General features: G+C 47.9%; 1 protein-coding gene across 11 annotated transcripts in view; it reads left to right on the forward strand.

The window, feature by feature from the left end:
- SLC39A11 (solute carrier family 39 member 11) overlaps positions 1–25,406 on the forward strand; it is a 352,088-nt gene that overhangs the window by 262,500 nt on the left and 64,182 nt on the right. For all 11 annotated transcript variants that reach the window (XM_070226022.1, XM_023652126.2, XM_023652129.2 and 8 more), the window contains one exon: positions 23,824–23,893. In XM_070226022.1, the coding sequence (XP_070082123.1) occupies positions 23,824–23,893 (70 nt within the window). The remainder of the gene's footprint in view (positions 1–23,823; positions 23,894–25,406) is intronic.

The following is a 25,406-nucleotide window of genomic DNA, read 5'->3' on the forward strand; positions in this document are numbered from 1 at the left end:
TGAAGATCACTCTTGCAGTGAAGGATTGTTGGGCCAGCCCTACTGATTGGGGGAGAGATGCCCACCCTTTTGGGGGTGGGGCATGAGGGTGATAACTTACTCTGCATCACCATTCTTTTTTCCCTCCAGGCCTTTGACACCATCCCCATTTCTTTTTCTGATGACTAGTTTATTGCATTTTTAACATTAACATGGTGTGAGATGTTGTATTTTCCTTGATTATTTGACATCAAAAAGATGAAAATCATTCTCACTATGAATCACACATTGATTTCTCTCATTTCTATATTGCAGTTGGCCTCAGCCATGGCTGATGGCACATTACAGCACAGTCTTGTTTTATTAGGAATCTGAGACACGTGCTTTATTACCCATTGTCGTGTCTTCTCACTGATGGTATCTGGTGTGAAACCAAAGGTGGCTGCATGAAACTTTAAAGATAATCTATCAGACCACGGAGACTCAACTAGGAGGCTTTGGCATCCGGGGCAAGGCTGATGCACTGCGAGAGGAGGCCACCTCCTACAAGGTGAGCCTGCAAGCCAGGCATGCTATGATTCCGCATTCCCTCCTCTGAGTCCTCTCCTGTGAAGCCTAACACGCCAGGCCCCTCTCAGTGCACATCTGTGCTCTGGTTCCTCACCATTCCCTAAGTGTAGGGCTGTTGTCAGGACTTTTTTTTTTAATGAGCAACACATAAAAAGTATAGAACAGTACCTGGCATGTAGCAAATGCTAGGTGATGTTGACTGTTATTTTTATCATCATTAATTATAACCAAATTATACATTTATAACAATCCCTTACAGTTTACTCGTGTGCAAAATGTGAATGAGAGTGCCAGCCTGCCTTGTAAGTGTAGGATATACATGTGTTTGCCATCAGCAGGGGCCCAGTACACATTTATTGAATGAATAATGTGGGCTGTAAACTGTAAGGTCTGAAAAAATTTAAGGCATCTTTTTGCTGTTCTTCCAAAAGCATAGCGCTAGTTCCAAATGCATGTGCTGCTCTGCAGGGCATTTAGTGGGCATTTCACTCTTGGCCAGCGTAATGGTGTATCAGCTCAGGTCCTCTGAGAAGCAGGTGCCAAGAAGGGATTAGATGTATAAGATATTTGTTGGGAGAAATGCCTGTGAGGATAATGAGGAGGGAGCAGGAGGTGGCAGGGAGAGCCTTCAGCCTGCGATGCAGGCCTGGCAACTGTGAATGCAGGGGGAGGCAGGAGGACTGGGGAGAAACAGCACAGTTGCAAGAATGTTTTGGTCAAGACAATGTGGGAGGAGGTCCTTGAGCCAAAGCCATCATCTAGCAAGAGTCCCACGTCCTGCCCTGGTCCCCGCCATGTTCAGTCACTGGCTGGGAGCAGCTGGGGATTAGGGGATGTGGTGGTGGGTCCTGAAGAGCAGCAGCTGTGCCATCAGTCACTGTGTTCCCCACAGAGGAGATCTGAAGGATGCATTTTCCTGGCCCCTGCAGATGGTCAGTGGGACTCCACCTGGGACAGGCTGTAACCTCCAAAGACAATTAACTGATCGTCTCTGCTTTTCTCCTCCCCCCACTTTGGTTTCTACTACTCATCTGTAATTGGTGGACAGAGCTCTGGGTGTGTTTGCTGTGGCTTCTTCGGGAGGAAGCAAGAGAGTGAGCAAGCCCCTAGGGGTGAGCAGGGGGCAGTTAGAGGCAAGACGAGGGGTCATCATGGGTTGATTGTGAGGCTCTGTCCAGCAGTCCTAGTGCTGAATTCTGATAGAAAGACAGCTAGTTATGGGAGGAGCCAACTGGTTTCCTGGGAGAACTGGCATCGCGGAAAAACACTGAGCATATTTGCCACAACCCTTTGGCATATAAGGAAACAGGCTAAGAGCCAGAAGGACACATCTAATCTGTCACCACCACTGCCATTTTGTTAGTGGCCAGATCTGAGAATTCACCTTTGGGTTTCTGGCATCTGGTCCACTATCTCAAGCATCTTAAGAGTCATTGTAACTTAGTAGAAAGATAATGTACCTAGAACTCGGAGCATCCGGACTGGCATTCTAACTTCCTCGTGAACTTGCTGAGTGGTTTATTCAACAACATGTCAGCATTTGCCCAGTGGTGTTGGGGATTACCAAGGCATTAAGAGCAGATCCCTGTTTTCAATGTGCCTACAGTTTTCACCACCAGCGAGCCTATCTATAAAATGATTTTCCACAAAGATCAAGGGCTGTGGGTGATATTTGGAAATAAAATAGATCTCTTTCCTGTTTCCTTTTTGGTTTGTTAATCAAGGGGCTGATTTTTCCAAATTTTCCAATAACATTAGATATGGTGGCTTTACATCTAAAGAGGGCACACATAGTTTATTTTTCTGCACCTCGCATTTTTTTTATTATGGTAAAATATACATAACATAAAAATTTGCCACTTTAGCCATTTTAAGTGTACAGTTCAGTGGCATCAAGTACATTCATGTTGTTCTGCAACTATTACCACCATCCATCTCCAGAACTTTTCCATTTTCCCAAGCTGAAACTCTGTCCCCATTAAACAATAACTCCTCATACACCTCTCCTCTCACATCCTGGCAACCACCATTCTACTTTTTGTCTCTATAAATTTAACTATTCTAGGTGCCTCATATAAGTGGAATCGTATAGAATCTCTCTTTTTGTGACTGGCTGAGTTCACTTGGCATAATGTCCTCAAGATTCATCCGTGTTGTAGCATGTGTCAGAACTGCCTTCCTTTTTAAGGCTGAATAATATTCCATTGTTTGTAACTAATGGGTTTTCGGAGGTTGTGAACCTCTGCTCTGTTGTATCACAGATGAGAGATAAGCTGGGAAGGTGAATACCATGCAGGGCAAAGGGTTGTTGACTATCCTGGGCTCTAGGATCTCACCACCTAGCATTAAGGCATTTTTCTGAGTCAGAGCCACTGGCCAATAGTGTGAACTCCAGGCCACGGAGGGAGAGCAGTGAGCAGAGAGGGGTGGCCCAGGGGAAGGCATTTGCAAAATTCGATCTAGAAGCCAAGTGGGCACCTTGCTGGCTCATACCTGGTCATCTCTCAAAGGCTGGCCAGGATTCAACTGCATCAAAGACTGCGCCATATGCCAGCATTAGAGAAGCGAGGAGGGGCATGAGGGTGGAGTTGGCAGGATCGGTGGTGGGAGAGGTAGAGAAAGCCGATCCCAGTTCCTGCCTCAGATGTGAGCACAGCCCAGGAGTAGGATGGCTGCTTGGGTCAGCGGCTGGGAAACTACTCTCTGGCTCTGGGTTTCCTCCAGGCTACACTGTGGCCCCGTATGGAATGGCCATACGGACAAAGGATGCTAGGGCTCCTTGAGGGAAGGGTTATTTCATTTATCCATTTGTCCTATTTGTGCTAAGCATTTGTCTTGATGCTGGAGATCTGCACAATGATGGAGGAAACAGCCACAGACACCCCTTACTCAGAGCTCACAGTCCACTAGGCGTGACAATCCTCATCTAAGCCACCTCTTCTACAAGCCCATCAAAAATAGCTCACGTGGAATACTCTTCCCAGTCCTGGGTGACTTTTCTTTATGACACTTATCATTACCTGACCTTATATTCCATCTCTTTGTTTATCTGGTCTTCTCTGTCTCCTCTATAAGAAAGTAGGATCCGAAAGAGCAGAGACTTTTATTTATTGGTGTCTCTCAAGCACCTAGAACCATCTCTGATCCAATGTAGGTACAGAATAAATACTTACTGAGTCAAGCAGCAAAAGAAATAATTGCAATAAACACGCAATTCAAATCATGGTGGAGGACAAGTCAAAGGTGCTATGAAAGCATATAATGGGCATGTCTGACCTAGTTGGGAGAGCTGGGGAAGGTTTCTCTAAGGAAGTTACTTGAAAACTGAGATCTGAAAGACAGGTAGGTGTTAACCAGGTGGGCAGAGTGGAGAGAGGAAGAGCCACAACCAGAGGGAGCAACAGTCCAAAGACCCTGCAGTTGGAGGAAGCATGACTATTTGCAAACTCCAGGGAACTAGAATACAGAGAGAGAGAGCAAGGGGCAAGACAGATAAGGCCAGATATTGCAGGTTACCATTTTTACTTCCTCCTAAGTACAAAGGGAAACCATGGGAGGGTTTCAAGCAGAGGAAAGTGAGGCTGAGATATGTATTTTGAAAAGGTCCCATTGATCCAGCAATTCCACTCCTAAGCATATACCCCAAGAATTGAAAACATGTATTCAAATAATACTTGTGTATGAACATTCACAGCAGCACTATTCACAGTAGCCAAAAGGTGGGAAACAACCCAAATGTCCATCAGGGGATGAATGGGTAAAAAAAATGTGCCATGTACGCACAATGGAATATTACTCAGCCATAGAAAGAAGAGAAGCACTGCTAAATGCTACGATGTGGATGAACCTCAAAAACATTATGCTAAGCAAAAGAAGCTAGACATGAAAGCTTACATATTGTGATCCCATTTATATGAAATATCCAGAATAGGCAGATCGATAGATACAAAAAGCAGACTGGTGGTTGTCAAGGGCCAGAGTGAGGGAAAGGAAGAGGAGTGACTGTTTCGTGGGTATGGGGTTTTCTTTTGGGATGATGAAAATGCTTTGGAACAAGATAGAAGCAGTGGTTCCCCAAGACCACGAGTGTACTAAATGCTCCTAAACTGTGTGCTTCAAAATGGTGACTTTTACATGATGCAACTTTCACCTCAATTTGAAAAAACAAGGCTCCGTTGGCCTCCGATTGTCCACTGTGGAAGGCAGTGCCCTGCACTAGTGGACTCTCAGGAAGTGCTTGCTGATTATGAGGACTGTGGAAGGAGCAGCTAAGGCATCCTTGTGTGCCCAGTTACTCTACAACACAAGCACTGCCCTACTTGAGTCCATCCTTGAGTGTCTGGAGGCAAAGGGCAGAACCTCCCTCAGCCAAACTGGCCCAGGAGTCTGTAATTCAAGGGCATCGCCAGCGTATTGATCAGTCTGTCTTTACCTTCAGCTCGTTGAATGGAAGGGCACCCTCATGCCTCTTTCACAGGTGGCAAAACTGGGTGCCTGTCTGGGGTGGATGCAGGCTGGGCTGGCCTCTCTGGCCCTTGGTCAGTAAGAAAATAAAAGAATGAGTGATCTCTTTACCCCTCTTTCGAGCCCATAGGTGAATCCATGAAAACCAGAAGCTCCAGGGACTAGAAAATACTACATTTACCTGTAATACGTGTTTAAAATTACTAAATTACTAGATTTTCTTCCACCCAGTGAGGGATAGGGCTGTGCTTAGACCCCTTTGGGCAATGGTTCCTTCCAGATGAGTTGTCTTTCCACCTTTCCTGCAGCTGAACAAGGGATGGCAGTCACGGCCTGCGTCGTATAGTGCTTTCTAGTTGGGGAAACCTGCCAGATCAGCATCTCCCTTGATGCTCACCTCAATCTTGGGAGGGATGTATTAATACTACCCTTGCTGGTCTAGCACCGAGGCCACTGGGGTCCTATGGTAAGTGTCTCATGGAGGGTACTGAGCTGGTAAATGATCTGAGGCCACTTGGCAACATCCTCATTCTTAAATTTACATCCCACATTCCGCCGTAAGACCCTGTGGCCTCTTTTGCCAAGAGGAGCTCCTAACAGCTTGGTGGTTCCTGTCCACCCCCTTGCTGCCGATTGTGGAGGAGCCTAGACTGGCTGATAACTGGAGTGCTGTCTGGGCTCTTGGGGTTGATCAAAAATTTCCCATTATCTCCCTACTGGCACTGGGTCAAGTTCTGAATCAGACTGCCCTTTGCAGGGTGAGGAAAAAACTCTCTCTTTGGGAGGAACCTTAGAACACAAAAATAAAGATAAAACTGACAAATATGTCACTACCAGCTTACAAAATAGCCAGCTTCTGGTTGACCTGCTTTTAAAATTTGTAGCTGCAGGGGAATATCGCTGGTGATTTCATTTGAAAGGAAAGTGCCCCAGCGCTGGCTGGCCAGCTCCCCAGAGCTCCCAGGTCCAGTTCTCTGCATGCCAGTGGTGGGTATCCCCAGTCAGACTGGCCTGATTCCACCACCACTGGACAGATGGTCCTTTGTGGTGGGTCTGAAGAACATTGTACCTGAACTCCCACTCCCACTCTTATTCATTTTCCTGTCCTATTTCTGGGCTGCAAATTGCAGATGTGTGACCAACTTCCACAAGATGCAGGATCGGACCGCAGCTCCTGAGCTGGTAACACAAGAATCTGATAACATGTCTGGGATCCCTCCAGCTTATGTCTGCTCCCCTCTCACTCTGTCCAGCCCCAGCCGGACACAGGCTGTGTCATTGACAATGCCATTTGCGCTCTCCTTGTTGCATGAGACAGACCCCTGGGGATACCTTAAGGGAAAGCAGTCATTGCAGGGGTCCACAAGGGCTGGAACTGTAAGAGGAGAGCTGCCATTCCCCCTAATGACCCAGAGCCTATAACCAGTGCTCCAATTAGCCACCAAGGGGGTCTACATTAGTTATTGTTATGGATGAACCACGGGAAATCTGGGGGTGGGGGGACATGACTCTGAACTGTAGGAATACCCCCTGCACCCTTGGCAAGCCCAGAAGAGCTTTACCTTTGTTTCCACCCCTGCTTTACCGCCATGAAGGCCCAGGGTTTGGAAACCAAAGGGGACCATGCAGCACACCGCAAGGAAATCAGACACGGGCTCCGAAAGAAGTCAAACAAACCTTTATCGAGGTAGATGGGAGCGGAGCAGACAAGCAGAGGCAATGAAAGCAGGTGATGCATAACCACGTTTGCCAGGGTGACCTGGAGGCTGCTGGGAGGCAGGCTTTGGGAATGGAACGGGTATGACCAGGTGAGCTGGGTCTGCCTCCCTGGGCTGGGCACTGCCTCTCTGCCTCCTGTCCTGGAAAATTCCGTTAAGCCCCATTCAAAACTCACCTCTTCCGTGCAGCCCTCACTGACTCCTCCAAGCCAACAAAGCTGGTCCTTCCACCACAGAGCTGATGCTGTTTCCTTGATCAAAACACTCGCAGTTCAACAAGTTCTAAGCAGATGCCTGGTACTGAGTAAGCACTCGATAAGTCCTTTGGGTTTAATGAGTGAGTAAGATACTCGGATGAGTGAATTTGCTTATTCACCTACAGAGATGTGATGGATGTGGGATGAATTTGTCACAGGCTCAGAAACCTCTTAATTATCTTGAATTCTCCCAGACGATATTTCCCAAAACGAGTCTCGCAAAACACAGGTTCTGCAAATTGTTCATAGGTGTTATCTAATAAAAGGATTCTGTTGTGAAATATGTTTGGAAAGCAAAGGTGCACAGGTTTCTTTACTGCAGGGGATTCTTTGAGCCTTTAAACTGTTAATAGGGATTCTGAATCTTGAAGAATATTCAAGATTTCCAAAACTCATTAGGTTTGGACTATGTGAAATTGCTGTTTTTTAGTTAAAAAGAAAAAAGGGCAATGATTAAATAGCAGTCATTTCAGATGGTTCAACCTAATATTTGACTGTAGAACCCTTTTAAACTGTCACTAGTGCTCCATGGAGCTCGACCGGAAAACATTGACCTAGGACATTGGTTTCCCTTTCGGGGTGAGGAAGGAGATGGAGAGGAAGGCGGAGGGTTCCTGGACGAGAATCTAAGTCATGTCAAAAGCCTTTTCACAATGTAAACCCTCTCCCACGAGACTCAGATGTGACTGTCCCCACCTCCACCCCGTGGCAGGCATCTGAAGACCGCAGTCTAGGGAGAGAACCCCTAGAAAGAACAAATGCTTATCCGCTGGAGGTCAAGGCCTATTTCCTCATCCCAAACAAGCAGCAGTCTAGATGGGCCCTAAAAGTCAGAAGAGCTGCAGCGAGCAATAATGAACGTGAATGATTCCCCAGCAGACCCGAGTGAGGCTGGCACTTCCTGCATTCTGGTTGTCTGTCTACAGCTGAAAAAGAGGGTCGTGTTTGAGTAGGGATCGTGGGAAAGGCTGCAGTGGGTCTGAGGAGGTGGGGTCAAGGCAGCACACACCACTCCTTTGGGGGACCCTGACAGCAGCATATCCATGGCCTCCTGGGTCCTTATGGAAGGCCAGGCTTTGCCGACATTATCTCTGGAACATTCTAGACTCTCTGAAGACTGAGTCTACACTAGCTGTCCATATCTGCTCATAACTTGCCCCAGAATGGAGCTCTGGTCCCTGATTGACAGCGGCTCCCTGTATTCTATCCTCCTCAATATGGAAATAGCATAGCCCTGCCTGCCTTTCTCTCAGTCATCCTTGCTCTTTGATGCCTGTTGATCTGAGCATTGCAAGATGCTTGTTAGGACACTGCAGTCAGCCAGCAAATAGAATTCCTTTTCCCTAGGGATGGATGGTGATGTTTGGGAATCCTGGACCAAACCTACACTTGATCTTAGACAAGTGAAAAAGAGCATAGCTGGGGCTTGACAGACATGGGTTCAAAGCCTTGTATGACCTGGAGCAAGTTACTTACCCTCCCTGGATCTGGCTTTCTTATCTTTAAAATGCAGACATTGATTGTATCTCCACCCCAGGGTGGTTGAAAGGATTATGTTTGAAAATGTGAAATATAGCGGCTAAAACATAGCAAGCGCTCGAAAGACATTACCATCCCCTTCCATTCCTTCTGAGGGCTGGCATTTCCTTCCAGCTCTTGCACTGAGATGCTTTAAGAGAAAGTTGGGAGACCTGGGGTAGAGTTCGGTTAGCGTGATGTTTTATTTTGCTTAACTTGGTTGACTTTAGCTGGAGCGTGCACTCTGCAGTTTGCATTGTTTCGTAGATCAGATCAGGGCAGAGTACCCGGAAAAAAGTGACAAAATGCCATTGATTGGACAGCTGTGGGTCAGGGGGGAGTCGGGCCCATTGAAGGAGATTCTAGCAGAAGGAGCAGCCAGATAGCAGGGTGAGCAGGTGCCTTTGTCAGACGATTCTACTCTGGGATTTTCCTAGTGGGGAGGTTGGAAGGCAGATGGTGGAGTGACCCAGGGATGTGGCAGGCAGCGTGAGTCCACAGCCTCCCGAGGGAGAACGGGGGTTTGAGTTGTCTGCAGAGCTGCTATTGACATGGCTGTGGGTGGGGCTGTGTGGCTGGCTTCCTTGATCATGAATATCTGATCTCAGTAAAAATGAAAGTTTGTGTCCTGTGTTGATCATGTCAGTGCCGCTGACATCTCAAGGTGTCCTTTAAATTGTTTCCTGTAGGGGGCGAGGTTGACGCCGAATCACCCACATTTTCTCCTTCAGAGCTACTGAGGGAAGCACATGGGATGTAGGTGGCTGGGGTTAGAGCTCAGTGTCCCATGTGGAAAACAAAGCTGTCTCTGTCTTGGAGCCCAGGGCCCAGCTTCATAAACAGGAGAGAGCAACAAGCTCAGACAGCTCCAACGGGCTCAATGCAGAAAGCACATTATTTTCCTTGATGTCTTTTCTAAACAGCATATGCTAAAATATGCCTCACAAAACACATATATCATGGGAGCTGTCAAGAAAAAAACAAAAGAAGATTCCATGGCCAGAGACGTTAGGACAATTGCATACTCTTCACATCTCTGGAAGAGTCACAACATGCATACAGATTAAAGACGTCTGCTTCCATACCCACACACATATTTATATGCACATATAAATGTATGTATTTCTGCACCTATAAAGATATGTATATACATATAAGTGCACATATAAATATATGTACACATATGCACATGTACAAATCTGTGTATATGTACATGCATATACACATACATATATATGGGAGGGCATATATGTATTTAGGGTCAAATTTATTTGATAGGCGCTTTCATGAAATGCTTGTTAACATGCAGCAGAACTTGCAAACCCCAGAATTCACTTTGGGAAATGCTGTCCTAGATCTTTCTCTGTTTCGTTGTTTCAAGCAGGGTCTGGGTAAGCCAGACTTCTGACTGGAATTATAGGCAGAGCCGGGCTTGTTTGAAAATGTTTCACCTGCTGGTCACAATCTTAAAGGTACATCCAAAGCAGCATTCCAAAAGGAATTGCCTGTAGCTGTCAGACAGGTAAATGAATAGGAGACGGGGCCAGGTGTAGTGTTCAGGGAGTGATGGAGCTTCAACAACTGGAGAAGGCATGCCCTGCCTGAAGGCATTCAACATTTTTTTTTTTTTTGAGGAATATTAGCCCTGAGGTAACATCTGCTGCCAATCCTCCTCTTTTTGCTGGGGAAGACTGGCCCTGAGCTAACCATCTTCCTCTACTTTATATGTGGGATGCCTACCACAGCATGGCTTGCCAGGCAGTGCCGTGTCTACACCCACGATCCGAACTGGCGAACCCCAGGCCGCCGAAGCAGAATGTGCGCACTTAACCACTGCACCGCCGGACCGGCCTTGGCATTCAATGTTTTGAAACCGTGAATCTCCTTGTAGGCCAAGCTAAACTCTGCCATGGCTCCAGCACAGCCTGCAGAGTGGAGGGCTCGAGAACTTTCTCTTACCCAAAATGGAAAGCTTTGGAATAATACAAGTTTAGAGCTGGAAGAGATGTCAAATATTTGAACTTCCTGTGGCAATATCCACGCTGACATCCCTGAGGTTCCATTTTCTGCCTCTGCCGAAGTATATCTATCAAGGGGAGCCCTGATTCACGAGGCATGTGGACGTCTCCACAGGTAACTCTGTTGTAAGGAAAGGCTTCCTTGTCTGGAGCCAAGAGCCAGCCCGCTCTGTCTTCTACTGGCTGGTTCTTTATACCTAAGCTCAGAACGTTGCACCTTCTGAAATGTCACGTCTGAGCTAAACGTCTTAGCTCATTTCTCACCCTTTGAGATCTCTTTATCTTGTTTCTATCCAGCATAGAGTGTCCTCAGTTTCGTCTTCTCTCATAGTTTTTCCTTTTGTGTCCCACTAAAGTTGTGGACGTTGATGCTGGATGGACAATAGGAACAGCCGAGCCATGTGGCTTAGCTTTACGTCTCTCCGCCAGGATTGCATAAATTCATTAATTTACACCTGCTGAGTGTAGTAACTCAGCCAGTTATGAATTCACTTAGCTGCCCCATGATGCCGCTGCATTGTTTTGTCTTATTCATATGGCATCCTAAGAATCAACAGCCATGATGAAATCCCAATGCATTATAATTTTTATCCTTTGCATTCTCCAGCTCTACCAGTTAAAAATTAATCAAGAGAAATGTGTAGTTAGTTTGAAATGAGTTATTAATGAATCCGTGCTGCTTTCCCTTGACTGCCAGTCATATCTATGTGTTTGCATGTTTTAGAGATTTATGAACCAGACTTTTAATAAGCTAGTCTTTATTTTTTATGGAGGATTACTCACAATTTCCGTGGTCACGTGATTCCTGTCTTCTCTTGAGTCCAGTCTTACCTCTTTTTACCCATGACAGTTTAGTTTCATCTGGCCACTCTGGGCTTCGATGCACTTTTAAATCTTAACCTCCTTTTTGGAACACTGACCCACCTCGGGATCACCACACTGTCTCCGATGTCTGCCATATCCCACCCCTTTATCAGCTCTCAGCTCCCACCTCTCCAGAGAGCCCGTGTCTGTTCTGCATCTCCCTCATCAGAAACACAGGATTGCACAAGCCAGGCCCAAGAGCAGGTTCTCCATGGAGGGACCACAAGAGGACAGCCGGTGTGCGGGACCTGCTGGTGCAGCTGCTCAGGGGAGGGTGTTCCGAGCACCTGCTGATCTGTCGTGGGAGTGACTTGGATCAAATCTGACATTAATTAAAAGAAAGCCTCTGGGCTTTGAGCGCCTCACTGGCTGAGTTGCATATTTTATTAATATTTGGCATTTACACCAGACTTTGAATTTGCCAAGTGTTTTGCAGTGATTTATGAGATCATCGTTGCTGCTCCTTTGCTGGGTACCTTGTTCCACCAGCTGTCACTGATTTGTTGCTGATGCATAATGAGATCCAGGGCCGCTCTCCCAACTCCTCTGCTCTCTAGCTTTTCCTGCTTTTGGCTGCTAGTTTTGAAGACACCATTGCTTCGTCCTGGTTGGTTTAGTCCTAACTTTCCTTCTAGCTTCTCTGCCCATCTGCCTCCTCTGTCGCTCCACTGCCTCCACTTCCTGACTTCCTCGTCCTTCTTCACTCCTTTGCAATCTGCTTTCATCTGTCTCTTTATTAACACTTGCCTTGCAAAGGTTTCCTTTAACTGATTTCCAGACAAGTTCACAGACCTTTCCCCATTTCTCATCTGTGACCTCAACAGCTGTTTGAAAGCAGCCCCCCTAACTGGTTCTTTATCCTCCCTCTGGGTCCCTGTTTGTTTGTGGTCCTGAGCTTGACACTCCTAATCAGAGAGACCAGCGCTGAGTTTCTCCATGACAGACTGGCCCTGCTTACCTGTTAGGGTGTTGTGTGGACTCAAGAAGGCAGGCTTTGTGAAAGGGTGCTCTAGTGTTTTAGCATTTACACAACTGATTTCGGCTCTTGTTTCCATGTACTTGGGCCATCTTTCCAGTCTATTCCATCCACACATGTAGTCTGAATTTGTGTGTGTGTGTGTGTGTGTGTGCATGCACACTCACACCTGCACGTACTCCCTTTCCCTCACACCATTGCTGCCCCCCGTGTGTGTGAGCTCACACCTGCACACTTCTTTTTGCTCATACCATTGCTGCATCCCTGTGTGTCTGTGAGCTCGCAGCTAGACACACTGCCTTCTGCGCACACCATTGCCACACCCCTTCATGTGTGAGAGGTGATCTGTTCCCTGCAGAGGCTCTCAGCCTCCTGCATCATGTTCCTGGCAGATGTCACCCGGGCTGCAGCCCATCACGCCTCGTGTTTCTGCTTAGGAAGTAGCTGTGTGAAGAACTCATTATTGAATCATTTTCAACACTGAGTGGTGTTGCAATCTAAAAATCGATGGCACTTAACTTTATTATTCCTATACGCTTCTCTTCTCTTCCTTGATCTTCCCTCATCTTCTCAGCCCCGAATGCCAAGTCGAAGCAATAACCTCATGAAATGAAATTTTAGATTTGTCAGAGAAGCCTGTTGGGGAAACAGATTTGTACAACCACAGATGAAGCCCTTTCTAGTTTCCTAATCAACCTGGTTCAGCATCCATGAATGTGTTCTCAAAGTTAAGGATCACCAGATGTTTGAGGAAAGCCCAGAGGACGGGAAAGAAGAACCAAAATAAATAGGACAATCTACCCTGGAGAAATTGGATAACCCAGGAGACAAAAGAGAAGCTTGTAAAAATTCTAAGTAATATTTCAGCTGATTTAAGAGGATGTTTACTGTACTCATAAAGCAAGAACTGACTATAATGAAAAAGGAACAATCAGGAAATAAGAAAGAGTTCCTCAAAATTAGTACAAACAGAAATGTCTTTAAGTTAAATGGATAGACTGATAAGAATGCTTTGGATGAAAGGCCAAGCTGGTCATCTGGGAGGTTAGGTAGAAAGCATTCCTCCAGCTCATAGACACAAAGTCAAGGATGTAAAATGTGAGCACAAACACGTGGGGAAATTTTTCCTAAGCTGAAGAGAAACACAACCTTGCAGATCCTTACGCTGAGTAGTATGAATGAACAAAGAGCTCCCACTCACACGGATCTTGGTGAGATTTCAAAACTCCAAAGACAAAGAGGAAAAGTTTTAAGAGCTTCCAGAGAGAAAAGTCAGCAGCTGAGTAAGGCTGATAAGTAAGAAACAGTTGTGCTATCAACAGATTATCTAAATCAAGACTTTGATAAATTAAACAGCAAAGGTATTAATGTGTTATTGAAAATTATAGTGGTACCCATCAGAGAATGAAGCATTTTATGTGCCTAACGTCTTAGAAAAGGTCAAACTGGAAAATGGTCTTCAAATACACGGAGATAATAGCAGTTGAGGTAGTAGGAGTGGGAATGAGGATTCGAACAGAGGGAGTTCTGGAAGGCAGTAATGGAAAGTGGCAGACAGCACAGTCCGGGGTATAGAGACCAGTTTCCACATCTCTAACAGGCTAGGAGTCTGACCATCTCATAGCCTTGTTGAAAGGACCAAATTAAATAATCCACCCAAAGCGCCCAGAACAGTGCTTACTCACTTCATGTTGTCAGGATGCAGACGGCTCCCTAAACTCGTACCTCTCGTTCTCAGTCTAATCGTGCATTTGAACTACCTAGACAGCATGTCCGTTAAATGTCTTTTCACTTTGAGCTCAACATATCAAAAACCATACTCATCCTTTTTTGCCCAGTCAGTTCCTTTCTCAAGCCTCCCCTTTGAGTTAATGCCATTATGACGGTTTCTCAGACTTCATCGTGACATACCTTTAGTCACTTCCTGCAATTTCCCCTCATGCCTGTTGGCTCCCCAAGTCTCGCCTGTACCTGGCAATTGTCTGAGGCTGATCCCCCCTCTACCTGACCCTCGCTCTATGCCTAGAAACAGCACTCTCCTCCCAGCCACTGCCCACCTCCCTTCTGTCCCCAAACTCCAGCTTTTCTGATTCTTCATTGTGCCTAAGATCTCTCTTTTTAAATGTTTTGAGCAGAGAAATGAGTTTCTAATTTTATGTCTTTAATGGAATATTCTAGACTGTGAACCACTTAAAGATAGGAGCCATGTCTCACATGTTTTTTTATCCTACACAGCGCCCAGCACTTAATGGTTATTCAAAAAATATTTACAGAGTGATGGTGCCCAAATGGATGTTCTTACTGGCACTGACTCCACTCCCAGTCCTCTGGGCGCTAAGCAAGAGAGGAGGTGCGATGCTCAACCAAACAAAGGAGTCAGTGTGATGTGCCGTGAAATGGAAGGGTCGCTCGGGCGGAAGGGTCTTATGAGCGATATGGCTTTGGGCATATTGCTTGACTGCTTTGAACCTCACTTTACCTCTCTGGAAAATACAAACAAAAGTATCAGTTTTGCAAGCTTTGGACAGGGTTAAATTAGATAATGAACATTTGCCTGGGGCAGTGCCTAGGAGAGTTTGGCTGAATTATTGAGTCTTTTGTTTGCAAATTGCAGAGCAAGAACTCAAAAGGATTTAGGGAAAAAGTGGGGTATTGAAAGCATATTGACGCATCTCACAGACCCATAGGAAGGACAGAGGTGCAGCCAGGCCTCAGGCTTCAGGGATAAATGAGACATAGACACAAACACCTCCAGGGTCCAGTTTTCCTTATCTGTCCCTGCTCTCTTAGCACACCTGCTACGTTCTCTTCTTCTGTACACTAGCTTCTTCTATGAGATATAGAGTCAGGATAATGACAGCTCCTGACCTTCCCATCCTTTGGCTGTGGCTCGCTTCTTTCCTTGCTCAGCTGAAAACTCCCAGCTCTGATTGGGTCCACAAGGCCAGGTGCTCGGTCAGCCATGGCTGGGGGGACAGGTTCACACATCATGGCCATAACCGCATGGGGCCCACCCTGCAGGCCACCACCTGGCACCTACAATCGCTGAACTGGGCTGCAGGAGGCAGGCAGTTATTTTCTTCTGTTAACCTTCCTGTGAAACGCTATTGCTCCCTATAAGAAAAATATGTCCCCCCTTAGGTGCGTGCATTGTACCTGTCATCAGTGTAGGAAGACATAATAGTGACCTGAGATGTCAAAATCTTTTTCTTGCCTGGTTTTTAGAAGTGCTTTGGTGGGAGTCAAGTATGGGGAGTGATAAATGAACGTGTGTCTTAGGTTATTCATCATCCTAAAAGAAGTATCAGAGTCTAATTTTGTGCAAAAGTCTTCCGCGGGGGTTGAAAACTCCTTTCCTCCCAATTTCTTTTGACCCTCAAGTCCACGTGAATTACAGAAACATGAGTAAGTCCCCCCTATACCTCCAAAGGTCCCCCCCATTCAAGCACGTCCAAGAGTTAGCTATACCCTATGTGAAGCTTGCGGGGCAGAGTGTGGCCAGGGGCACCAGTGGGCAGTGTAGGTGTGATTCCAAGGCAGCTGGCCCCGCTGCCTTTCCTTTTAGCAAGGTGGTCCCACCCGACCTGGGACCCAGACTGCAGCGCCTCCTCCTGTGGGATCGGGGAGGAAGAGCAGGGCTGCAAGTTCCTCCGGGCAGGATAATTCCCAGCGCAACTCTTGATTCCCAAGGAGTGCAGAACCTAGTGCAGGGGGACGGCCAACACCCCACTTGCCTGGCTTTGCCTCGCCCCAGGAGTCCCCAGTCTTTTTGTGAACAGCGCCCTTTTCAAGCAGCAGGTGAAAAGCGGGCCTGCGAGCTGTGTCTGTGTGTGTGTTCTCAGCTGCAGGAATTTCCAGCGAGGAGGCATCTTTGGCTGAATTCCTGCTGCAACTTCCTTCCAGCGGTTTGTGAAACTTTGAAATGGGGATGGAACTGTGGGGTGGCTTTTGGCCACAATTTCCCCTCTCCCTCCTGGAACTCCCTTCTACCTCAGAGCAGTTTTTCCAAACTAGGATCAGGTGGAGAGAGCCCTGTGACGGCTGGGTGGGAACCCTCAGGGTGCTGCTGGGCACCTCCCCACTTAGCAGAGCCTCTGTCTGCAGCCCCAGCTTCAGATAAGCACACTTAGCACAATATATGCTTCTTTTGGGAAAAATAGTACCATGCAGGCCACACTCTTGCTGCCTAATGCCCTTCCATCATCCTGCCTCTTCCTGTTTGCTGAGCTTCTTAGGTTTTCCGTGCTTCCTAAACCCCCAAAGAGATTTGATGGCAACTTACGAGGTTCCCTGAACATAACATTGTTGATTGAAATACTGTGAATTTGTCAGATCTGAGCAACCAGATGCTTCCCTGCGTGCTGGAGCCTTTGGGAGTGGGGAGAGGGAGCTCAGTGGCCAGGTGGTTGGACAGAGGCCTGGAGAGCAGCCCCCAGTGCCTGTCTGGCTCCTCTACCACGCCTGACCCGTCCCTGGGCCTGCAAGTTCATACTTTAGATGGAGGACGAAACCAGGTGTGGCAACAGTGGCCCTGGAGAAGGGGAGTTGGCTGGAGGCAGGAGTCTGGGCATGAAGCAGGGCTCATTGGTGTGACCAGCTCAGCATTTTCTGTACCAGCAAAGGCATCCTCTCCCTTTTTCTCTGGGAACACAGGGATCTGATCTTGGTCTGGTTGTTGAAAACTAAAGCAAATTGAAATTGACTCTTGGATGTTGGTGTTTAACAAGATGCCTTCACTTGCTGTTTAAAGATGTGGCTGTGTGTGTCTGTCCTCATTCATGCCAATGAGGAGGTGCATCCTTCTCTGCTGCCTGCTGGAGCTGGACTCAGCTCTAGGGAGGCAGCCGTGACCGGAGGATAGCAGTTTTCTGGATCCATCATCGTGTAAGCGAGTCCCAACTGGAGACAATAGCTTATGCTGAAAAGCACACTTGCAGCATTAATCAGAAAGTGTTTATTTTAGTTAGAGGGGGATTCATGTTGGAGTGTCTTCAATTATCAACATCTCTCAATAAACTCTAAGACATGACTTCGTTGATATTGATAAGAATTTGAGTTAAATTCAGCTCTTCTGGGACACCTCTATTTTTCATCTTTCCCAGCACTTAACTTTACCCCATATGAATAGCAGGGTTAGTGATCTACATTAGAAAAGTATGTCGAACCACTTTTTCGAAAAAAATAACACTATGTTGATCATTTCCATCCTCTATAGAGCCTTTGCCAGAATCCACGGATTCTGTGGCAACACCTAGTGGATCCTACCAACATTTTATTTAATAAACATGTCATATGATCAGAGTACCCTCCTTCCGGGGTTCTCTTCCCACCAGATATCTGCAGCCAAAGACAGGCCAGGCCAGAGAATCAGCATATTGTGGGCCAGGGTCCCCAGAAGGCTCAGCCAACTATAGGATCAGACTGGGGATGGAGACATCAGGCCTCACCTCTGGTGCCTCTAAGCCAGAGAGGTTGACTCCCCCAACAGCCGAAGGCCAGGAAGCCCCCACTGTACCACGATGTGACACTGCCCCTTACCTGGCATGTTCCCGTCTCCCAGCTTAGTGACAGTGCCCAGATGGGCAGGAGCAGAGGAGGAATCAGAGCTGAGCTCGCCCAACACCCTTGGAGGCTCCTGATGCTGCTGGGGGTGGCTCTGCCCGCTTCCCCATGGCCCCCTTGGCTCCCACGGTTCCTGCCAGCAACATAGGCCCCAAGAGGGTTATTTCTCTATTTTTCAGTGGTGACCTATTAGGACCTGGGAACACGTAAGTGGATGTATGGACTTGGTCCTAGAGCTGAGTCCATGTTTAATGTTGAAGCATCATCTGGCCAGCCCAGCTATTACTCTCCATTCCTCTCAGCCCCTCCTCCTCTCCCCATCAGAGTCATCCCCGACCGGGGAATAGCTCACCTCTTCAAAGACGACTCTCCACCCAGGGAAAGGTACTCTCAACCCTCCTTCAATAAGTTACTCATATCTTTCAAAATCCTCTGCCCTCAAGATAATTCTCTTCCCTTGCTTAAATCCCTCTGGCTGCAAATTGAGTCATTTTTCTCGTGTTCCATCCTCAGTGGAGATGGGAGCATGTAAGCCATTGTGTTTCACATCATTTCTTCACCTTTGGGATCTGTTGTTGTTGTTGGTGGTGGTGGTGGTGGTGCCGTGTTTAATGTGTATTAGGCCCCCACAGGATGTTGGCTGCTGTCTTAATTTTAATATTTTTTAAAAATCAAGGAGAAAAAGCCGTAACGTCACCCCTCATTTCCTGCATGGCCTTTTGTGTTGACATTTTCTGGACTGTGACAAGGAGATTCCGTGGCTCCCACATAACCATCATGAGCTGCAGACATAGGAGAGAGGGCTGTGCCTTCATGGCAGCACATGGCAAGTGAAGACTGAGGTTTTAGTTTGCTGGGACCCCAGTAGGAAGCCCCACTGTGAAAGCCACACAGGAGAAATGCGATCCTGAGCTGCGATGAGAGATATGTAGTATCCAGAACAAGGGAAATGAGACTCCCGCAGGCTTGCGCCCTGGTCTGACTGCCCCAGGACACCCAAGTTCTCCTTCTGAAGCCCCACTCCGGCTGAGATCATCTGACGGCCGGGCCCATATCCAGAGGAGCACAGCCAGGTGGGAAGACGAAGGATGTCCCCATAGCAGCTCTGAATGCACTGTTTCCACCCCAGCAGGAGTTTCCGCTAAACCGAGAAAACTGCATTTCTCTCTACCCCATAGAGCCTTTCCTTTCCATCCTCCACGGGACCTGACGCCCGTGAATGTCAGGCTGACCTGAAATCACATAGATGCCACTATTTTGGAGGTTGGTGAGGTTTCCTACAAAAGACCTGTGAACTCCACACCATGCCCTTAAAACTAAGACTGGTTAGCCCTCAGTTGAAAAAGAAAATACTGGTCGCTGTGGTCTGAATGTTTGCGTCCCCCCCACCCCTAAATTCATATGCTGAAATCCTAACCCCTCAGGTGATGGTATCAGGAAATGGGGTCATTGGGAGGTGCCTAGATCACGAGGATGGAGCCCTCATGAATGGGATTAGTGCCTTATAAAAGAGGCCCAAGAAAGCGCCCTAGCCCCTTCCATCACGTGAGGACACAGAGAGAAGGCGCCACCTATGAACCAGGAAGTGGGCTCTCACCAGACACCAAACCTGCCGGCACCTTGTTCTTGGATGTCCCGCCTCCAGAACTGTGAGAAATAAATACCTGTTGTTTATAAGCCACCCACTTTATGATATTTTGTTACAGCAGCTGAAAGGACTAAGACACCAGTTCTTAACTGTTCACTTTCCTACCACCTACTAACAGTCCAAGAGTGTTCTGGAATAGTTTGAAAATCGTGTTAAAGTCGCCCTCCTTGGTGGGAGGTTAGTGATGCTCAGGCTGGGACGATTTCCTCCCTCCCCCCCACCCCCCCCCCCCCCGCCCCCAGTGTCCGGAGACATTTTCGATTGGTACAACTCGGGGCGGGGGGGGGGGGTATTCCAGCATCTAGTGGGTAAGGCCAGGGGTGATGCTCAGCATCTTATGGGGTGCAGGCCAGCTTCTTACAACAAAATGTCAATAGTGAGAGACCCCGCTCTGAGCACGTCATGTACAATTCATTTGATACAACCATCCTCTAAGTAAAACCTTGTCCCCTTCTTTCATTTTTACAAGAACCTTAGATAAAACACCAAGATTTGAGCCCGGGTCTGTCTCAAGAAAAAGTCCATGGCCTTTTTGTTATTCTTTTCCCCAGTGGAGGACAAGGAGAGGTGGAGATACAGAAGGGCTGGGGAGATGGAGAGAGGCAGACACACCCACCTTCCAACCCCAGGAGAAGACTGGCGTGGGCTGGCTCAGATTGAGAGCTTATTGGCAAGTTTGTCCTCGAGAACCCCACCCCTCCCCACCCCTCCCCACCCCCCACCCCCACCCCCACGCAGCATCCGGGCACTCCCAGCGCCCGTCCCACCACACCCAGGGACTCTCAGCACCAGGTGTGGGGGTGGTTTCCCTTCTCTTTGCTCCTGAGTGAATGGCAGTAGCTGTGCAAAGAGGCAACAGCTTATTCATAATATTCCAGGCGCTTCGGATTCTTGTCTTACTTTCCTAATTTGCACTTTGGGTGGAACACCTGTGGTTGTGAGCGCCAGTGGCATTTTTCCTCTGCTCCTTTTCCACTCTGCGTGGTCTTTCTACCTTATGTTGATCTTCAATGTCTGCCTTAATTCTCTTTTTATGTTCTTTCCACGTGTGTAATTTGTCTTGGTTTCTCATTAGTTTAGTGCTCAGGTCTTATTCCAGCCTCGGACACTAGCAATTACGTTCTCTTCCCCCATCACCTCTGCTTCCTCTTCCCCTTTCTAAATTATGGGGAAACGGAGTTGTCCGCCTCCCAGGGCAGCATGTGCTTTGGCAGCCGGGGGTCGCCCGTTCCCTCCCCCAGGCCTGCAGGAACAGCAGGGAGGAAGGATCTGCATTGGCAGACCATCCAGAATGTTCGCCCTGCTGTTGGCACGGCCAAGCTACCGGGAGAGAGACAATGTATTCACTTGGGGGACCTGTTCAGGGTCCAGAGGTTGAGATGCCCGCTGGCTCTCACTGCTCACACCCGGGAGAAAACCACAAGCCCAGGTCAGCAGACTAGGGTGTGGGGGAAGTGGAGGACTGAGGGTCAAGGAGGCCTGGCTCTGCCCCTGGACACTTGTCACTTTGGACAGGCCCCTTCTCTCCTGTGTTAACTGGGTACCCCCTCCCCTGCCCCCCAGAGCTGCTGTGAGCATTTCTCTAAGTGGGCATGCTGGGGCTGCATGCTGAATAACTAGAAAGGTTAGTTTGTTAATTATCCTAGGTCCTATGCTCTGGGTGGCAGTATCATTTACATTAAACTGACACATTAGAGCAAAATCTTCAACAAAAGAGCCAACTAGCTGTTGTCTATGGTTTAGAAAAAGCACATTTTTTCAAAGGGAGGGATTTGCCCCTCTGATGTCGGGAAACACCCCTTGGTCCCTCCCTGGCTGTTGACAACCTCTCCCCAGTGGGCCAGAGGTCCCTGGTGAAGATCTTTGTCCTGCAGTCCCACAGTTACCCATGGGAGTGGGTCGTGGTCTCAGCCCTGTTGACACCAAACAAAGTTGGGAGCAGCGGGTGTGTAAACACTGGACCGGCCAGCTGGGGGCATCTCAGATGTCTTCTAACTTCCTCTTCTCGCGCCCATGGGTGTGGGCAGCTCCTGAGATTCAGGGGCTGCACAGAAAGAGGCTGCCTCCTCCCTGATGGAAAGGATGTCTGCAGCCCTCAGACATATCAGTTGCAGCCCATCCTGAAACTCGGCTCTCCCCAGTATCCAGCACCCCACCCAGATCACTCATTCTCGCCACCCCTTTTTGGAGCTTGTCAGATGCATCAGGCAAACCTGGAAATGTTGAACGTGTATGCAAACCCCTCCCGGGAGTTGTGGCTTCCATAGGATGCACCCTTGGAGGAAATTTCCGAAGCAGAAGGAAAAGAACATGCAGCTCTGGAGAGGGAAGAGCCTGGGTCTCAGAGTCCACCGGGGCTCGCAGCCCAGCGCCTCGTCCCTTTTCCTCTCTGATCCATCGCGTGGAGGTGAGCATTCCCTCCTTTAGTTCGTGTGTAAGGCTGCTAGCCCAGAGCCCAGCATAAAAAGGGCCACCAGCTTCCCATTTCGCAAGAAAAGACCAGAGAGACGAAGATCTTGAATACAAGGCCTAATTTGGAACCTAGAGGCATCTTAGAGGAAACGCTTGATGCATGAAGACTCAGCCTTTATTGAGAATTGGCATCTGGAGCCTTAAAAATAAATAAAAAATAAATAAAATTTTAAAACTTTGATTTTGCAAAGTCTAGTTGCTCCAACAGTGTTGACGCGGCGGGCCGCTTCAGCCCGAGAGCTGTGAGGGGGGTGTTTCAGGGGCTTCTCTGCAGCCCACTGTGGGGTGCACCATGCATGCTGGGAGGCTGGGTCCAGGAGCCTCGATGCTGCTGTCTGGTTTTGAAAAGACCCCCAAACTCCTGACTTCTGAGTCTGGCGGTGGCCCGAGGGTCATGCCAGGTGAGCTCTAGGGTCTCCTCCACCTCCAACGTCCTAGGATTCTGTACCCATGTTGGTCGTTGTGAGAAATATGGAAAGATATTTGGTGGGGCTTCAGAGTCCCAATTCTCAACCACCAGCCTCTGGTGGCCACAGCCACCCCATCAGGTCCCCACAGGAGGTTGAGGCGCAGAGGGTAAAGTGAGGCAAAAAGGAACACTTTATGCCTTAGAGAGTCTTTGCGCTCCAAACCCCATTGTGGTCTCTTGGTGAACTGGACTAGATTGTGGGTGAGCTCTTTCCCCTTAACACGGGACAAGCCTAAGCAGCCCTCTCGTCCCTGGGTGCCTCCCGGAGTCTTTACTACAATCCCAGTGTCCTTGGCCCACTCCAACTAGGCAGGACACAAGGAGAAAAAGAGCCATTTCAAAGAAACAGTGAATCCCGAAAGAAGACAAGCCCTTCTTTCCCACTCAGTAGATTTTGTCCTCTTCCCTCTTCATAGCAAAAGTTCCTCCTGGCCCCGAGAGCCCTTGGTCTTATTTCTGACCAATATTGGTAATTCTGTTTCCTATTGGGGTTAAGATTGAACTCCCCCATAGATGTCAGAAAGTGCCTTAACATTATGCTTCTACCTCACTGGTTCCAGGCCACTGGGGCCGTTCCATCAGATACTTGTAGACCAGCATTGCCCTTCCACGTTTGATCGTCAGTGTTGGTGATCTTGACAAGCTCATGAGTCTCGCTGGAAAGGACTTAGAGAATCATCTTGTCTGTCCCCAAGCTTCAAGCGAGACTTATAGCCACCCCATCTCAGAGTAGACTGTAACAGTCTCTAGCATTTGAGGATGGCTCATCAGATGTCAGCAATGATATGGGGGCCACCATATCAACTTTGGACTTCTGATTGCATGAGCTAATAAAACCCTATATGTTTAGGTCAAGGGCCATCAAACTCTTTCTATAAAGGGCCAGATAGTAAATATTTTAGGTTTTTGGGATAGACAGTCTCTGTCACAATTACTCACGTCTGCTGGTGGTACAAAACCAGCCATAGACAATTCGTCAACAAATGAGCATGGCTGTGTGATGATAAAACTTTATTTATGGACGCTAAAACTATCTAATTTTCATGTGTCATGAAGTATCATTCTTTCTTTGATTTTTTTCAACTATTTAAAAATGTAAAAATCATTCTTAGTTTGCAGACCATATAAAAATAGGCAGTGGGCTGGATTTGGTCCCCGGGCCGTGGTCGCCGACCCATGGTTGTAGCTCCTGTTACGTGGATTTTCTGTTACTGGCAGCCTAATGCAATCTTACCTGACACAGTGATGGCGATGAACCTTATTGGAAAGTCGTTTCTAACCCCTCGTGCTTTTTTATGTCTGTTTCAGAGGGTCTTGCTGTTGGAGTTGGATTTGGGGCTGTAGAAAAGACGGCGTCTGCCACCTTTGAGAGTGCCAGGTAAGCCAGCACCTGGTGCCCTAGGACGTGGCACTGCACCCAGTGGTGCTCTAGAAATGCTTGTTACCTAGATGAGCAACCCCAGCTCCTCAGGGCTGCCTGGTGGAGGTGGGGAGGAGGTCAGGTGAAGCTCATACCTGAGGTACTCCATCCAAGAAGCAGGTTTATGCCCAGTAACATGAATATAATCGCAGGCTTTTCTCCACACTCTTTAAATATATAGTCTAAAGACAAAAACACATGACAAAGGCAACAATTGATGCCCTCAACTGCTCCCTCCTTTCTGAAGCCCTCCCTTGCCCTTTCTTGACACTGGCCTCTCCTGCTCTCCCCGTCTTCATGCTCCTTTGTAGTTCTTCTGTGGGCTTCTCTTCCCATGGCCCTTTCTGAAATGTTGATGTTGCCCAAGGATCTATCTCTGGGGCCCCCTTTCTTCTCACTTATTGCACTCTCCTTGAGGAACATTCTCCATTCCCAGGACTTTATTTTCCATCTATATGCTGGTGACACCCGAGTAGATGTTCAGCCTAGATTTTTCTCCCAAACTTATTCCTGTGCGTCCCGCTGCCTTCCAGACTTCTCCCCTTAGATGTTTCACAGGATGCACCCCCCATGCAGTATTTCCAGCATTGAGCTTATTGTCTCCATCTGCTGTCATGCAAAACCTGCCCCTCCTCCAGGGTTGCCCGTCACCACCTTGCTGCCAGTTGACCAAGCCAAAGTCACTGTCAGCCTTGAGTCCTCATTTTCCCTCATCTGTGATAGACAATCACCAGGCCTCGTAAAATCTTCCTATCTTCTGCCTCCCTTGAATTAAACAGGGCCCAGATCACAAAGAGGGCTTATCCTTTAGGCTCCACATGGCCTACTTGTGCCCACAAAACCACAAATACTGCAGCCTCCAGGCTGAAGGACAGCAGGGTAGAGCCGTCCATCCAGGGGCAGCAAACCCAGATGCCTTCAGGGGACTAAAGGGTAACAAAAATGTGTGAGACAATTGGGTGGAGACAGTGGGAATGGTGAGGACAGAGGTGAACTTCAAATAGACAGCACATGCACTGTCTAAAGACAGTTGAATTCACAATTATTTTAAAAACATAATTTAGGTCAAAGACATAGCCCAGGGGCTGCTCGTTTCTGACCCCTGCATCCAGCTCATTCCACTGCCTTCTGACTGGTGCAATCTCAATATATAATTTTTTCCCCGAAGGCAGTAGTACCACCTCCTTTAAGGATCAACTCTGTGTCTGTTGACCCTGGTTGTCGGGACCTAAATTCTCACATAGCCCCTTTTCCACCCTCCCTGGTTACTGAACTTGCCTCTTTGGGGCCTCGCTATGTTGCATCACCTCCGTCCATCTATTCCCCCAGCTGGCGTGGGACCCCTGCATATTAAGCATAGTCACCGCCGGTCACCGAATTCTACTGCTGTGTGTCTGCTCCATGAAGCCCCGAACGTGTGTGTGGGCTGGCGTGTTCCAGGTTGAAATTTTCCCTGTTCTCAACTTCTTAT

This window comes from Equus caballus, chromosome 11, assembly GCF_041296265.1.
Source record: "Equus caballus isolate H_3958 breed thoroughbred chromosome 11, TB-T2T, whole genome shotgun sequence".
NCBI classification, from domain to species: domain Eukaryota; kingdom Metazoa; phylum Chordata; class Mammalia; order Perissodactyla; family Equidae; genus Equus; species Equus caballus.